Source organism: Hyperolius riggenbachi, chromosome 8 (genome assembly GCF_040937935.1).
Source record: "Hyperolius riggenbachi isolate aHypRig1 chromosome 8, aHypRig1.pri, whole genome shotgun sequence".
In the NCBI taxonomy this organism is placed as follows: Eukaryota; Metazoa; Chordata; class Amphibia; order Anura; family Hyperoliidae; genus Hyperolius; species Hyperolius riggenbachi.
In genome coordinates, this window is record NC_090653.1 from 66,135,225 (window position 1) to 66,151,832 (window position 16,608).

At 44.5% G+C, this 16,608-nt stretch overlaps 1 protein-coding gene and 1 long non-coding RNA gene across 8 annotated transcripts in view; one reads left to right on the forward strand and one right to left on the reverse strand.

Annotated features, from left to right (window-relative positions):
* Window positions 1-16,608, forward strand: part of LOC137528867 (uncharacterized) — a 214,717-nt gene that overhangs the window by 196,466 nt on the left and 1,643 nt on the right. The window lies entirely within an intron of this gene.
* MEIS3 (Meis homeobox 3) overlaps window positions 1-16,608 on the reverse strand; it is a 308,873-nt gene that overhangs the window by 49,613 nt on the left and 242,652 nt on the right. For all 7 annotated transcript variants that reach the window (XM_068250573.1, XM_068250572.1, XM_068250575.1 and 4 more), the window contains 3 exons: window positions 12,828-12,878; window positions 10,182-10,232; window positions 3,923-4,072 (listed from right to left, as the gene is read on the reverse strand). In XM_068250573.1, the coding sequence (XP_068106674.1) occupies window positions 3,923-4,072; window positions 10,182-10,232; window positions 12,828-12,878 (252 nt within the window). The remainder of the gene's footprint in view (window positions 1-3,922; window positions 4,073-10,181; window positions 10,233-12,827; window positions 12,879-16,608) is intronic.

The following is a 16,608-nucleotide window of genomic DNA, read 5'->3' on the forward strand; positions in this document are numbered from 1 at the left end:
CAGAAAATAATCTAATTGTGCATTCTAACAGAAAATCTAACAGAAAAATCTAACAAAAAATTGTATGGTGTAATCCCAGCATTAAGGAGACGGGCGACTAGTTTCACAACAATTGGTTGCACAATTTTGTCATGTTGGATCACTGAACGTGCGATCGTTCAGATCCCCTTAGACTCCAGCGCAAATTACCACGATCATTAAATGCACCTTTGTCACATCACCATCACCGCGGATTCCCCGATTCATCTTCCGGTGAGAACATAGCTTAAGTCTACGAATAGATCTGGTACACTTGAAAGTATCAGCAATTAGCGTCAGAGATTAGATCTGTAGCCAAGAGGTCAGTGTGGCTGAAAGGTAAGACTAGAAGTCCATTTTTGTAAAAAAACAAACAAAAACATTAAAGGGAATGTCCAAGCAAAATAAAAAAATGAGTTTCACTTACCTGGGGCTTCTACCAACCCCATGCAGCCATCCTGTGCCCTCGTAGTCACTCACTGCTGCTCCAGTCCCCCGCTGGCAGCTTGCCGACCTCGGAGGTCGGCGGGACGCATTGCGTACATTTTTACGCATTCCCGCTAGTGCAGGAACATTAACACATACATTTTACGCATTACTGGTTTAATGCGTAAATTTTTACGCAATAAACCAGTAATGCGTAAAAATGTATGTGTTAATGTTCCTGCACTAGCGGGAATGCGTAAAAATGTACGCAATGCGTCCCGCCGACCTCCGAGGTCGGCAAGCTGCCAGCGGGGGACTGGAGCAGCAGTGAGTGACTACGAGGGCACAGGATGGCTGCATGGGGCTGGGAGAAGCCCCAGGTAAGTAAAACTCATTTTTTTTATTTTGCTTGGACATTCCCTTTAAGGAGTTTAAGAAAATATTATAGATTCTAACCTTTTTCTGTTGTCCATATGGGAACAGATATTTACTATAGCAAATTCCTACTAAACTGTTAAAAGCGGGATAAAACTCCCATAACATACTAGTAACCTGTCTACCATCTCCCTTTTGACTATAATTGCTCTACCTGCCTAAAGCCGCATCTACACGCGTAGATGCGGCCACGATGTTCCTTATCAATCGAGCCGCTGATGCGGCTCGATTGATAAGATCCGACAGGACAGATCTCCCCACCGCCGATTCCCTGCTCGCTCCCCGCGAGGGGACAATGGCAGGGAATCGAGCGGAAGATAAGCGGCGCGGGGACGAGCGGGAATCGAGCGGGTATTGATTCCGGCGCACGCACGGCGAACGGGGACACGGAAGAGGCGATCCGGTGGCTAATCGAGCCGCCGGATCGCCGCTTCATCTACACGTGTAGATGAGGCTTTAGAGACAAAGTGGTACATCTGTCATAATCCAGGCTGCCCCCCACCCAGGTCACAAGATGGTACTGGAAGCTGCCATTTTGCATAATAATATAACATTCAGATCAATTTTTCTCCACACCTCTATTTTCCTAACTGTAAAGCTTTCTGTCAGTTTAGTGCACACAAAGAAGCTCTCCGCTATAAATGAGCCTCGTCTCCGGCAGTCAGAGATAAGAGAACTACCTTAAGCAGGCCATACACTGGCTCGATTCACGGCCGTTTCGACAGCAGATCCGATCCTGGGATCGGATCTGCTGCCAATCGCTTGCGCTAAACGCACCCGCCGATCCGATTCCCTCCCGAAATCGGATCGGACCGTCGATCGCGCCGTGCGGGAAATTACCCTCGATCGCCCGGCGGTAGGAGCGCGTCGCTTGCGGCGTACGATTCGGGCCCGATCCGAGCATGTATACATTACCTGAAGCTGGCTCCGGGGTCCTCTTCTCCTCGCTGCACCGCATTTCCGCATCTCCCAGTGTACGCTTATACTTCCTGTGTCACTCCGGTGACCAGGAAGTTGAAATAGAGGGCGCTCTATTTGAACTACCTGGTCACGGAGTAACACAGGAAGCGCCGGGATGGAGCAAGAACAGCGGTGCGGTGCAGTGCGGAGAAGACCCCCGGGAGCCAGCCTCAGGTAATGTATACGGGGGGGGGGACAGGCGGCAGGAGCAGCTGAACAGATTGTGATCGGTTTCAGGCTGAAATCGATTCACAATCTGTTTGCAGTAAAGGCAGCCATACGATCCCTATCTGATCAGATTCGATCAGATAGGGATCTGTCAGCTGGTCGATCTAATGGCACATCGACCAGTGTATGGCCACCTTTAGCCTGGAGAACACATTATGAAACACTGATAAGAGACTTGGGAGAAGTCCAAGGCAAACCTATTTATGCTTCCAGTAATTTAATTAAAGTGTTTGTTCTCAGAACTTATAATAGTTTGGTTATTAAGTTGGAGCGGAGGGTCAGTTTTGGTCCCCCTATCGAAAATGTGTTCCCCAAGGGGCCTGTACTGTATAGAGTGTTGGCAGCGGAGAATTCACTCACCTGTCCAAATTACAAAATGACATATTACCTAATAACTACTCAGCTTGAATAATACTCAGGTGTAAGATAGTTTTGAAACAAATGGCTGCAGACACAATGGTATAAAAATCAGTCTAGCATCCTACATCAGCATGTTACACATCAGCAAAGACACAGGCTTACTGGACAGAACATTTCTTCTGAAGGAATTCATTGTACATGTACCACAGGACAGGTAAACAGACAAACCTACAGCTGTAATATTTGTTCCCACTGCTCTGTCAAAAAGATTGTAACCACTCCTGTCAATGTTTTGCAATGGCAAATTGAATCGAAGCGAATCCTGATGTCGGATTGAATCGAATAAAAAATTGTATGGTGTGGATGGGGCTTAAGATCAGAGCCCAGTAGAAATCTGGTCCAAAATCTGGTGTATTTTGGTGTAATACAAAACTAATGCAGCCATCTATGTAGCCGTGCTCTTGCCTGCTGAGATCCCCCCCATCTATGCTTCTGCCCACTCAATTACATTTGGGCCTTTGTAATTGATACTTGATCAACAAATGATTATTGGAGAACCATCTTTGATCAGATATTTGTTCAATTCAATGTTTTATCAAATCTAATGTCCAATCTATTAAACACATCTAAAGCTGGCCATAATTTCCACCCAATGTTCCAAAACGATTGATTCCTTTCCAAAAATAATAATAAGAATAGATTCCTGCCACACACTGCACATCAATTTCCGGTAGATGCCAGAAGGGAATCTATTGAAAATCGATCGAACTGCAGAGTTGCACTGTTCAATGCGGTGTAAAGCTAAAGGCCATCGGTCTGCCAATGCTCTTGCCCTGCCCCCGATTGTTTTACATTTTCCAACCTGTCCGATCAAATCTTTCAATCAATTTGTTTAAAATGAATCAAAAATTTTTAGATCTGACATTTTGGGAAATCAATTCCCGGCAGGTGAATCAAATCTGCAAGGAATCAGATAAGAAAATCAATAAGTGTATGGCCACCTTAAAGCTTTTAAAACTCACTTAACCTGAGTTGTTAAAAAAAACAAAGGATTCCCAATAGTTAGCAACGAACAAACCACTTCAGAGCACATTTGAATCCTGCAAAGGCACAACGACTGTCTGCTGATCGGATCATTATCAAGAGTGTGAAAATGAGGACCTGGCTGTAACTAGCCACACAAAAGTAGTTTCAATGAAGCAGTCGTTTGTTACTATTCCATTCAAACAACTGAAAGCGATTTAACATCCAAACCGATCTGCCAGAATGGATTGGTCTAAATTGAAAAGATTGTGGTATTTTACTATTGTTATCATGTGTTGTGTTTTTTTTTTAACAATTCTCGGCGAGCCCATCATTCATTTATTTGGAGTCACCGTGGTCGAGCCTGTGAACGTTGTGTAATATCTTTCAAGCCCCCACACTGCAGGACAAGCGTTGCATATTCTTAGGAGCTGCGCTGTAGAGGAAGGCTGGTGGGCATCACATCTCTCACCTGATCTGACAGACTTGTGCAGGATCCTGTGAAGTCTTCCAGGTCGGATTTGGAGGAGCCGTCGCGGTCGTCAATCACCAGGTCGATGGGCATTTTTCCTTTCAGACAGGTGATGTATCGATGACAGAAGTTATCGCACAGATCGTGAACCTGGGTGGTAGAAAAGGATTAGAGAATGATTAGTCTGGCGCAGGAAGCTTCCGGGGCTCTGCGGATTTCACGCTGGGGTTACCGGACAGAGTCACTTTCTGATCCTCAGTCTGTTAATCCATCACCTAATAAATGTGTGCGGGATAACTTCAGCCCATGTCATACAAACCTACTAATGATGTGACAGCAACAGCATCACTCTGGGGACGCTATACAGATAATTGGTAATCAAGAAAAACAGATCCTAGACTTATAGCCTGATTTACTAAGGCATTTCCAGAGATCTCCTGTGAGGATGATACAATCCAGCAACACTAGATTAGATTTTTGTAAATGATCTGTTTATAGTGCAAGAGATTGCAATCCTTGACTGGGTTATATTAAAACATAATGGGGGCTGCCAAAAGGTTTCATAAATGACTGGTTCTGTGGTTGCAGAGATTTTATTTAAATAAACTTACATTTTTGTACACAGCAGAGAAAGGCAGCGCTTCTTAGGACAAGCTACATTGGAATGACTAGCTGCATAACCGTGTAGAGCAGGGTTGTCAAACTTAAATATAAAGTGGGCCGAAATTGAACACTGGGACCAAGTCGCGGGCCAACCTCAATGTCTAATGGCCAACTCTCTCCCTTATAAAAGTTCCCATGTGTCTAATGCCCCCCAACCCCTATACATTCCCCGGTGTCTACTGGTCCTCCTCACTCCCCTATAGTTTCCCAGTGTCTAGTGGTCTTCTCTCCCCTATTAAGTACCCTGGTGTGTAGTGGCCCTCATCCTACCCTATACAGTTCCCTGGTGTCTAGTGCTTTCCCCCTACCTCCCCCATATGGCTTCCCTGGTGTTCTAGGGCTTCACCTCCAATATAGCTTCCCTGGTGGTCTACAGTGGGCCAAACCTAATGCAAAGTGGAGAAACCACTTGGGAGCCATTTGGCCCGTGGGCTGGAGTTTGACATGTATGGTGTAGAGCCTACTTGAACACAACGTGCACACCTTGCATACAAACCAGATGCAACAAATTACTACTATTGTTGGAGGATGTTAGTTTCCAAAATACTTTGTATGCAAATTACTAAGTACTTGACCCCCCACCACCACCACGATGAGGTCATCCCCTGCAGAAGGGGTCCTAACCACTAACTAAAGTAAAACACATGCATATGTATAACCTGGGTGCTACTAGACGTGGAAATTTTAAACCTTCAAAAAGGAAAAAAATATCAGCACATCACCATGCCGCCTCCTTTAACCACTCTGTGACCACCTAACGCAGGATGGCGGCCTCAGAGTGGTTCTCTTGTTCCTGCAGTACGCCATATTGCGTCATCTAGCTTGTCATGAGATTAGCAGGAAATAAATACTCGCGCGAGCACGCGTTCCCTGTAGGAGGACAGAGGAGATGGCCGCAAACAGCCTGCCAGCCGTGATCAGAGCTGACAGGCTCTAAATAGAGCAAAATAAGGTATTAAACAAGTGTACAGCGCTGTGGTCTAGAGCAGCACTGTACAGATAAACAGCTGGTCACTGCCCTGTCCCAGTGATCGCCACACAATCTAATTTTATTCATAGGCATAAGCCTATGAATGTTATGTACAGTGTATGTTGGGGAGAGGGGTAAATTTAAAAAAAAAAAAACACACTGCAGCAGCAATCGAAATGATCAAATGAAGAAAAAGAGGGAAGATTCATTTGGCTTTTAAGTTGTATGGCCGAGCAATAAACTGTTGAAGTGCTGAATTGTAAAAAATCACGTGGTCACTAGGGGGGTGTAAGCCTGTGGTCCTCAAGAGGTTAAATAAACTCACATTGACCATTCACTGGTTGAAATGGACAACCAATAGATAATTTTCTGATCAGAAAGGTATCTATCTGCTTGAATCCCTCCACACATTGTACACAGATTTTCAATCGAAGTGTCAACTCCCCCCCCCCCCCCCTTCCCAGACACTAGGGGCAGTGTGGCATGTACTTCACGTGACCACTAGAGACCTCTAGTGTTAGCTATGTCACACAGGCGTCTGGGGACCCGGGAGTGGAGAGGAAGCAGCTGGCGGAACCACGCTGTGGACAGGTGGCAAGCTCTGCTGCTGTCTTGGTAAGTACAGACCACCAATCGAATGCTTTTCCACCCAGTGCAATTGACTGAATTGATCATATCATAATATATATATATATCTTTTTATTTTTTTTTTGCTGAAAATCCATTGTTCTGGAATCGCTTGCATCATCAACATCTAGTGGATTCGATCTAATGATCAAATCGACCGGATAAACTAGTGCATGGCCTGCTTAATTTCCCATAGCTCTTATGGATGTCAGAAAGCACATGATGTAAGGGGACACAGACAGGAATAATGTGATCTTTTTTCAGAATGGAGACGAGTTTGAACCAATGACCTATTGCTCCATGCCACCGCTCCAGGACCTCGCTACTTCGCCAATCCCAGACCTATAAGTGCCGATATCACCACTAATTACCTAGCAGTGCCCAAATGAACGTCTTGCGCCATGTATACATGCTTCATAAAACCTTACTGAAGAAATTCTGGTAGACTTAGTCTCCGTGATAGATTATATCAAAAGTGAGGACCCCTCAGAATCTAAAGCATTAACTTTCTGCCACCTGAAATGATCAATCATGATTATTTTAGGTGACAGCTTGAGAACGATCACTGTATAAAAATGCTGCTTGGCTATCTGACCAGCAGCCTGATCTACTCTATATTAAGATAGATTCTAGCCGCAGGTGTCTTTTAGTAGAAGTTCCTGCAAGAATAGGTCAGCCTAATCTAGCAGGATGGATCAGCAACTACCACCTCAGTCATTTGGGGCACAATTGTCCATACCTTGAATTCTGGGGAGTGACTATCTAAAATATTTGTTTTGGCTAATGCTTTCCCTTACCGCTTTTATGAGGCTATGCTGGGACTTGTAGTGCCTAAGCAGTGAAAGGACACGCAGTGTGATCAGAACTATCACAGACCAAAGGCAAAACAGAACAGAAAATGTAAAAAAAAAAGATCCAGCTGTCAGCGAGTAACCTGTGTGTAAGGTGAACCCAGAAAGGGTGATCTTTATTCAGCTCTTACCCCCCACCTCTACAGCCCCCCAGGCCCTTTTCTTTAATCCTCCACAACTCCCAGCAGGCTGGCAAAGGGAATCAAAGGGTTAATTACCACATTAACAAGAGGATTATCTGGTTACAAACCAGCAGCTCCTCTTGTATCCTTTAATGAGCTCATTAGCTTATCAAACCAGAGGGGCAGTTCTGAAGTGGTGCCTTTCATCTCTGCCCTCTCCCCTGCTTCTTGGAATGGTATGAGCCAGCAGTGCTCTTCCACAGCCTGATGGGATTCTCCATATGGGAGCCAGCATGGGGAGGCACTTTTTTCCCCTGACTGTACAATTAACCTTTTCTGGCCTGCGGGCATACAGAGCACGCCTTGGTACACATCCTCCTCTTTACATGCACAGCTCATTACTGCACCTCCCATCCATCCGTGTAAAATAGACAGAAAACTACATGCACTGCTTAGCAGTTGACCTAAATATTCAGTGGACCTTAATGTGTTTATGTCCAACTCTTACGGTATACACTGAACCAGCGAGGCCTAGCAGGTGCTGCAACATTCTGAGCATTCTGAGCTACAGAGCTTACAATCTAACTGTACCTATCCTACTGCAAATTCACTACCCAAAATAAATACAAATATTATATATAGTCAAAAGCTCCTTGTAATTTTCTCAGGATAGGTCTGTAAAGTCATTCTTACTACAGAAACTGAGTCATCTGACACTTAAGCAAGTTAGCAGTGATGAATATTATTCTATGTAAGATAACATTTCAGGCAACAGGAAAACCACTGAAACAGATTATTTAAGCAGCCTTACTTACTGATCAGTGTAACCAGCACTCTGAAACAGAGCTCTGTTGGGTCCCCTAAGTTGGCCCCCTTTACATTTCTAGTGGTTTGGGTCACCCTGAGCTGCTTGGTTACTCTGTTGTACTAGTCCAAGCCCCTATCCCATACAGCCATATCAATCCCTGCCATGTACTGATGAGGACCAAAAGTCTGAAACAGGCTGTCACATGTGGGGTTGATGTGGCTGTGTAAAATTTAAAGCTATATGCGTGCTAGAAACCAGCGGTTCTGGATGCTAGCCTGGCTTACAGGGGCAAAAAGAGATCATTTGTATATTCAGTAGTGGTGCATTGTGGGTAACCACTAATGTTCACTTATAGCTGAATTATTGCAAATTTTCTTCTGTTTTAAGAAGGCAAATTACACCAAGTTGGATGACAAACCAACAGGGTTCTGACCCTATGTGGCCACTGGAGAGCCTAGGCATAAGTGCGGAGGCCACTCTGATTTGGCTGGAGGAGGCGTGGCTGAGATTTGGGCAGGAAGGGAGGTCAGACTTCTCTGAAGAGAACTGGCCATCACCCTCTGCATGAAGTTTGTATGATCTTCCCATGTATGTGTGGGTTTTCCTCCGGGCACTCTGGTTTCCTCCGATATCCCAAAAACATACAGATAAGGTAATAGGCTTCCCCAAAAATTGGCCAGAGACTACGATGGACATATGACTATGGTAGGGGTTAGACTGGGAGACTTTCTGTCGGGCAGTAAGTGACAAGACTATATACTCTGTAAAGAGCTACATAAATAAATAAAAACCTGGGCAGTTACATATTTGTTATGATTTTAGGGCTGGTTCAGATTGACACTTGGGGGCGGTAAACACATTGTTGTTACTAACAATGGTACCGACGTTTCCCATTCTTTGCATAAACACCACGGTAGATCCAGCTGTCTCATCCCGGCGCTACCTGCAGCATCCAGGATCGGCTGCGCCAGGCGGTTCCGTGTCTCTCTGTGGGGGTCAAAACAAATGCTTTTCTGCTTGATAGCGGCTAAACAAGCATTTAGTATCAGCTAAACCAGCTGCTGACGCCTCCTGATGCCCGTGTGAAACGGGCCTTGATTGGCTATAGCACCAACAAAACAAAAACATGTGAGAGGCTCAGTCTGAAGAGGTGTACTGACATGACATAGAAGGACCTAAGCATGATCTTCTATTTACTGTGTATGGAATGGATATATCCAGACAGCTCATGATGACCTGGAACCACCTGGAAATCATAAAGGGTTTAAAGATACCAATAAGCCCTCTATTAAAAATCCACGCTAAATGCAAGTTTGCCTTCTTAAAACAGAAGGTATGTGCGATAATTCAGCTGTAAGTGAGCAACTGTGGTTTCCCATAATGCATCACTTTCTTAAAATGCAGGATGGCTGCGTCTCAACAGACTAGCGACAAAGCATATTACAGTAGAATCTCATAAATAAATAATAATAATAGTAAACTCTAAAATATAGTAATTCTCTGGCTGTAGTAAACCCAGTCCCCAACCATGAGCCTGTATTAATATACAATGTATGATGAACCCAGATATAGTCAACTTCTGATGTAGTAAATTATTTGGGCAGGTCCATTGGAGTTTACTATAAAGGGATGCTACTGTACTGTATTATCAGTAATCAGGACGGGGGCGTGTCGCAGACCTCTGAAGTGTCAGGAATACAGACAGAGGTCCAAGCCAAATGTGCTTATACATCTGTCACTGCTTTTATTATTGTTAATTTTTTAGGGGGTGCATAACTCGCAAGAATAATTGTATTTTCACATAATGATCGGGGGAGGCCATTGAGCTATCCAGGGGGCCTAGATTTCTGCTTTAACCATCTCACTGCTGTTTCTCCAGCAGGCTTCTCTAGCTATGCAGATTCTGACATGGAATGTGTCCTATTCTCCTCCTCAGCTGAAAGAAATCGAAGGGTAGCTGCTGTGTCTTGAGGGCTGTAATGTTCTGTGTCTATGTGGAAGTAATTGTTCAGCTTGTCCTAGTTACAGTTCTAGAGGGTACAAACCTTAGCTCAGCACCTCTTCACACTGCCCCCCTCCCCAGATCTGCATGCACATCACTGAATTCACCAGATCACTCTCTGCTCGCTGGAGACCGGCAGCAGCAGCAGCAGCACACTGACGCAGAACAACAGGGAGCCCCAAACCACACACAACTCTGCTGCTCTCTGACACTTACCTTCTCTAGCTCTAACAAGTGGAAGCGCAGCACCTGGATGGCCTGGATCATCTGCAATAAAGAGAGGGGAGCCGTCATTCACTGCTGGCATTCACAGGTTTCTTGTTGCTATAAAGCAGTGTGATACACATTAGCTTGTTCATTGGCTGATTCACAGGAAAATAAAGGACAACTATCAAAGTCAAATAAAATCTGTAAAAACCTCAGGAGGGGAAGCCTCTGGATCCTAATGAGGCTTCCCCATCCTCCTCCATCCCAGTGTCAGCAGCCGTAAATCCACAGAGGCTCTAGGATCATAACAATCCTGTGTGAGCCTCACACAGGCTCAGTAGTGGCTTTCGTTTGGGCTCAGGCAGAAATAGCCGAGCCCGATCAGATCCGCTCTACTGCGCAGGCACAGCCATTGTGCCTGACAGTAGTTTCTTTGATAGTTGTCCTTTAATTTTATTTTTACATAACTTTTAAATCTACCTGTCGTACCGGAGACAGAGTGCAATGGCTAACCTCTTCCTGGCAAGGCTAAGCTGTTCCATTTGCCATATGGTGACAGCATAGTGCCACAGCTAAATAACTGTCCAAGGCAAATAATGGGTTCCAAACCGAAGCCTCCTTAGGTTTCTCCGTACCTTAAAGGATATACAAATGTAAGCCCTGATATCTGTTCCCACCTGACTTCAACTTCAGGTCCTGCACATTACTGTGATGTTTGTTTGCTTATCTTACTGTTACTCCCACTGGCCACAAGATGGCACTCCGCTGCAGAAGGCTTCTCAATTAGGAGAGGTCATCTACTGTCTACAGTGGAAAACCATAGAGTTGCTGAAAGAAGCAGCAGCATGGTAAGTAAAGCAACAGCATACCGGTTTCTGTGAGTGACTAGGCCTGCAGCACCTACATGTGCAGACAGATAGGTGCATGTAGTAAGGTGGGGGCATGAGGTAAAAACATTGGAGCAGATATTCCAGTCATGCCCTCACCCACACAGGTGCCAGCCCAGGGAGCATCATGCACAGTATCTTATGACTTGCCAACACTATAACTGCTGCTCTTTGAGGAACTTTAAAACATAACTAAAAAGTCATCCATTTTTTTTTTTTTTTTAGTAGGGTAACATTTTTGAACATTCTTCTACAATCAACCTGAATTCCAAAAGTGTTTCTTCATATGGCATTTTAGGACATCGCCAGGAGGAATTATCAAAACGGGTATAGCTTAAAGCCTACTAAAATACTAAAAAATGAAAACAGGGCTACTGCCTCCCTGCAGCATCTTCTAAGTTTCCTGTAGCTCCCGGCTGCTGTGCTTTCCGGCATCCGTGCACGGTTCTCTGCATGTCACGTGACTGGACACTGGGTCAGGTGACATGCCAGGAGCCAGACACGGAAGATGCAGAAAAAGCTGCTGGGAAGTACAGGAAGGTTAGAAGATGCCGCCTTGGTAAGTATTCTATGCTGCCAGGGCGGGGGGGGGGGGTGCCAGACACTGGGGACTTTGCTGTATTATATCCCCTACCCAATGCTGGCCACAGTGCACTACAATTTGTCCATTTTTCTACACCGCACAATGGGCCCGATCCATTTCCCTTTTTCTCCTAGGAGATAGTTTTTAATCTTCTGTATAAATAACTTATCAGCACTATCAGCAATTGAAAAAAGTACCAAATCGTAGGTGAAAAAGTATCGTCAAAAGCATGTTCTTGCTTGCTGGTGGTTTAAAAAGTTTTTCATTGATAAGGTGTGAAAATATCAATAAGGAGAAAACTTAGGAGAAAAGGTGAATTGAATCAGGCCCAATAGATCCAACAAGTGCAGAGCATGGGAGAAGCTTTAGCTTCTTACCAGCACTTAAAATCTGCTAAAAGGGCACTATTGCGAAAAATTGCAAAATGTAAAATATGTGCAAACATAGACAAATAAGAAGTTTGTTTTTCCAGAGTAAAATGGGCCATAAATGACTTTTCTCCTATGTTGCTGTCACTTACAGTAGGCAGTAGAAATCTGACAGAAGCGACAGGTTTTGGACTAGTCCATCTCTTCATAGGGGATTCTCAGCAAGGCTTTTATTCTGTATAAAGATATTCCCTAAAAAGGATTTAAACAATGACGCTGGCCATCTTCCCTGCTCCCTACACAGTTTTTGGGAAGTTGGACAGAGCAACTGCCATTCACTAAGTGCTTTTGAAAATAAATCCCTGAGAATCCCCCCATGAAGAGATGGACTAGTCCAAAACCAGTCGCTTCTACCTATTGTAAGTGACAGCAACACAGGAGAAAAGTAATTTATGGCCCACTTTACTCTGGAAAAACATACTACTTATTTGTTTATGTTTGCACATATTTTAAATTTTAAAATTTTTCGCCATAGTGCCCCTTTAAATAACAGAATTTGTTCTACAAAGATGTGCAAACCGAGTGCAGTAACCAAAAGCAACCAGTCTTCTATAGTTAGAGCAGCTGAGGAATGATTTCTTATGGGTTGCTATGGAGTACTGCTAGCCAACATACAGCATTGTCAACGCTGTCCAAAGGTAACCAATCTGTTTCTCCAGGGCAGACTGACAAGTACAAAGTGACAGGCTGGAGGAGACTGTGATGAAATGTGTGTAAACTATACAAGCTGTACATGAAACAGTCCAGGTTTCCTTACCAGATTGTCCAGCTCTGGGTTGGAGGAGAAGAGAGGTTTTTCGGTTCTGACCTGAAGACATGAAACAGAAAAGGGAGAACGTTACCATCAAAGAGCAAAGCCTTCTGTCCCGCTGACACAACACGGCTCCCCCTCCAGTTCTCTTCCAGATAAACTTTGCATTTTATTCTCCGATAATCTATTAAACTGTTGATCTTCTTGCCTTGTGTATCCCCTGGAGGAGGCAGCTCCGCGGCCTCTCATCGCATACGCGCCTTTTATATCCTAAACCCTCTCACTTTCCCCATCCATAAAACATCAACCAGGAGATATGGGGATTCTTCCTATCGCCCCACTTCAGAAGGAAACGTTTGTTACAAGCAGAGAGCGCGGTGGTGTGGTTTAAGCGTTTCTTCATTGATTTTTTTTTTTCCTTCCTGGCGTTCGTGTTACACTTAAAAAAAAAATCTTTAGTTTTTACAAGGAATTTTGATATTGTGTTTAAAGTGAAGCTGTCTTCACACCAAGAGAGCCTGCTTTATGCACATATCTTCTAAATGGTCTTACAGCTCCCTGACTTGTCTGGACTCTTTATTTAGATACTGTATCAGTCTTCAATTGGGGTATGTGGCCCATGCTACACATAAAACTGCTGTCCAGTTTCAGTTTGCAGTAAACATTCCACTCTCCATCCCTCACGTCATACAAAATGGGTTTCACTGATTAAAAATGCTACATGTAGAAACGTTCGAAAATAAAAAAAAGTGGTTCTGGTCGTTGTGTGACAGCAGCTTTTTTCTAAGCACAGCCAAGCCACACTGTCCTTTGGGAAGGGAGGTGTGGCTGAACTGCCAGTCCCCGCCCCACTTCTGTGGGAATCTGAAGGGGCGTGGCACAACCTACTTTAGGAAGGAGAAGTTTGGATGACAGGCTTTTGTAGTCTGAATACAAGAACCTGCCCATCAATGGTGGACAACAAGGAACTGTGGTAATCCTGTGTTTCCTTCTAAATAAAGATACTTCACAGCATTTAATCAGTCATCAGTCATTTAATCAATCAGGTCATGCTCTGGAGCCCTGTATGTAATGCTGGGAATACACGTTTCGTTTTTGCCTTCGTTTAAACCTTCGTTTCGATTGTGCCTTTTGTCCTTTTCGATCCCGAAATAATCGATCGTACGGTTAATATCACCACCCACGGTTTCGTTTTTTTTTTCGATTCTGATGGTTTCGTTTTTCCAATGATCGAAGGCTGCAAAGAAACGAAACGTAGTACAGGGACGGACGGCATAAACGAATATATAATCGATCTGAACAGCCATCAAGCCTACCAATGGTTCGATTAGATGGATAAAGAGAGATAATATCAAACATGTTCGATCACTAGTCGTTCGTTTTTGGGGTCTATTAATCGAAACTATAATGAGATTATGACTATTTTCACATACGTTTTCAACACTCGATTCGTTTACCAAACGAATCGAAGGCTAAAACGAAGGCAAAAACGAAACGTGTATTCCCAGCATTACAGTGTAAAAGCAGCCTGCCAAAGCTCTCAGCTGGTACTGAGGTGGGAGTAATTATTAAGTAATAGGAATTACGGCTATAGCGGAGCACAGTGAGTAACTTCAGCGCCGTCAGAAGACAGAGCTAAAGTTATTTAGAAAACACTATAATCTGGCCTCCAGCAATTGCTGGAAGCCAAATTATTTCATTCCCCACCATCCATGGCGGCCTGGAGGGGGAATAGTATTTAGCGCGGCCGGGAACTTGTGCAGGATCAGCCATATACCGGCTGTATCCTGCACCCAAGTCTCCCGGTGGTGATTCCTCTCCTACGCCTTTTCCTTACCTGGGGCCTCTTCCAGCTCCCATAGGATTGTATGTTCCATGTTGTCCTCCCCCTCGCTCAGCTTTTCACCCTGCTAGTCCCACCTCGCTATGCATGCGCTGGTCTGGCAGCATGTGTCCTTGATCATGCTCCCGTTACAGGAGTGTTCTACTCATGCGCGGCTGCAAGGCTGGACATAACCATGACATGGACGAGCACTCCTGGCCATGGGAGCACAATCAAGACCGCGCCACCGGGCCAGCGCATGCGCAGTGAGGCGTGACGACCAGGAAGACAACGAGGAACATGCAAGCCTACGGGAACAGGGAGAAGCCCCAGGTAAGTTAAAGAGCAGTCTTTCATGTCACCCAAGGTATCCTGTAAACCAAATGCATACTGTTGCCATGGTTGCCACCAATTTTCAAAACAAGTTTTAACAGCTGCAGACTGGATTAAAGGTATTTAACCTCAACAAAATTTCGTGACAAGATTCACACAAAAGTGGCACCGCTTTCTGGAGACAGATACCCTCTCTTTTGGTCACACATTTAAAAAAATGCGTTATTTTGTCTGTATGAAACATCCGGCACAAATTGGAAAGAAAGCAATTTTCTTTAATTTCTACTACAACATTTTGTCAACAGCAACAAATATGGCCTATATACAAGTTTAATCAAATGTGCTGTTTCTTCTTATTTCTAAGATGCCAAACATGAGTATCTTGCATAATACCACTTAATACAGCTGTCCCCAAATAACCTAGATTGTGTCTATTTTCACAAATGAATTCATATATTTCAGTGTTCATCATTACAAAAAACAAACTACAAAGACAACTGAATTTGCTCATTATCACCACCGGACACCAAAATGCATTTACTCTACCACAGTACTGGGGTATCCGGACTGTGTCTTAAGGGGCCCATACACTCATCCGATTTTCTGGCCGATCAATCGATCCAAATCGATCGATCGATTGCAAATCGGTTGCCCAATCGACCGATCGATGGTCGATTTCGATCGATTTCAATGGATTTCCATCGAACTGGCAGGGTGGAAAATCTAGGTCGATCTGTTGAGATTGCTTATCATTTTGCATTGGCCCTAATGGAAATCTGATGGCAAAAAAATGCCATCAGATCGTTTTTCAATAGATTTCAAACTGAAATCTATTGGAATTCAATTCTAGTAAAAAATGTTCCTTTTACACATCAGATAAATAAGAATTCCATCTGATGATCTATCTGCTGCTAATCTGCCGAGTGTATGGGTACCTTTAACGAGAACCTGAGGTGGGCAGATGGGCAGTAGAGGCATGTTCTCTGCCCCATTACATCCCTCTGTGTCCCCACACCGCTGCAATATAGCCCCCCGAGATTGGCGACATTATTTGTCGCCCTTTTCGGAAGTAAACACAGGGAGAGGGATTCCCTGTTCAAAACGTCCACCAGGGGCATTCTTACCGGATTTCCAGAGCTGCCATTGGGCAGCGCTCTCTCCCTGGCCGCGCCCCCTGCTGCTTCCCCACCTCCCTGCATGCTGGATGAGAGAATGAATCTCTCATCCCAGCGTCGTGACCTATAGATCATTAAAGTGAAAGTGGGCCGGTGCGGCCCACAGGAGCGGCGTTTTTAATGAATAAGGTAGTCTACTTTTTATTTTTTTGAGCCCACCTCAGGCTCTCTATAAAGTGAGGATCATATACCCTTTATGTGGACTTCCTTCTGTAAGTCTGGCTGTCTACATTACAAAAATACATTTCTCAGTACACCACACTCCCATTCTGTACTTTTACAAAGAAGCTTACAGTACACCCGAGGCCGGCATCACAGTGCAGACCGGCAGTGTGGTGCGGCAGCCGCACTACCACAAAACAGGCCTTCAGGGATTACCATGTTAGTATGCGGTAATCCCTGTGTGGCATCCAGCCAAACAGGAAGTGACGCTCATTTCCTGTTTGGCAATCAGTGA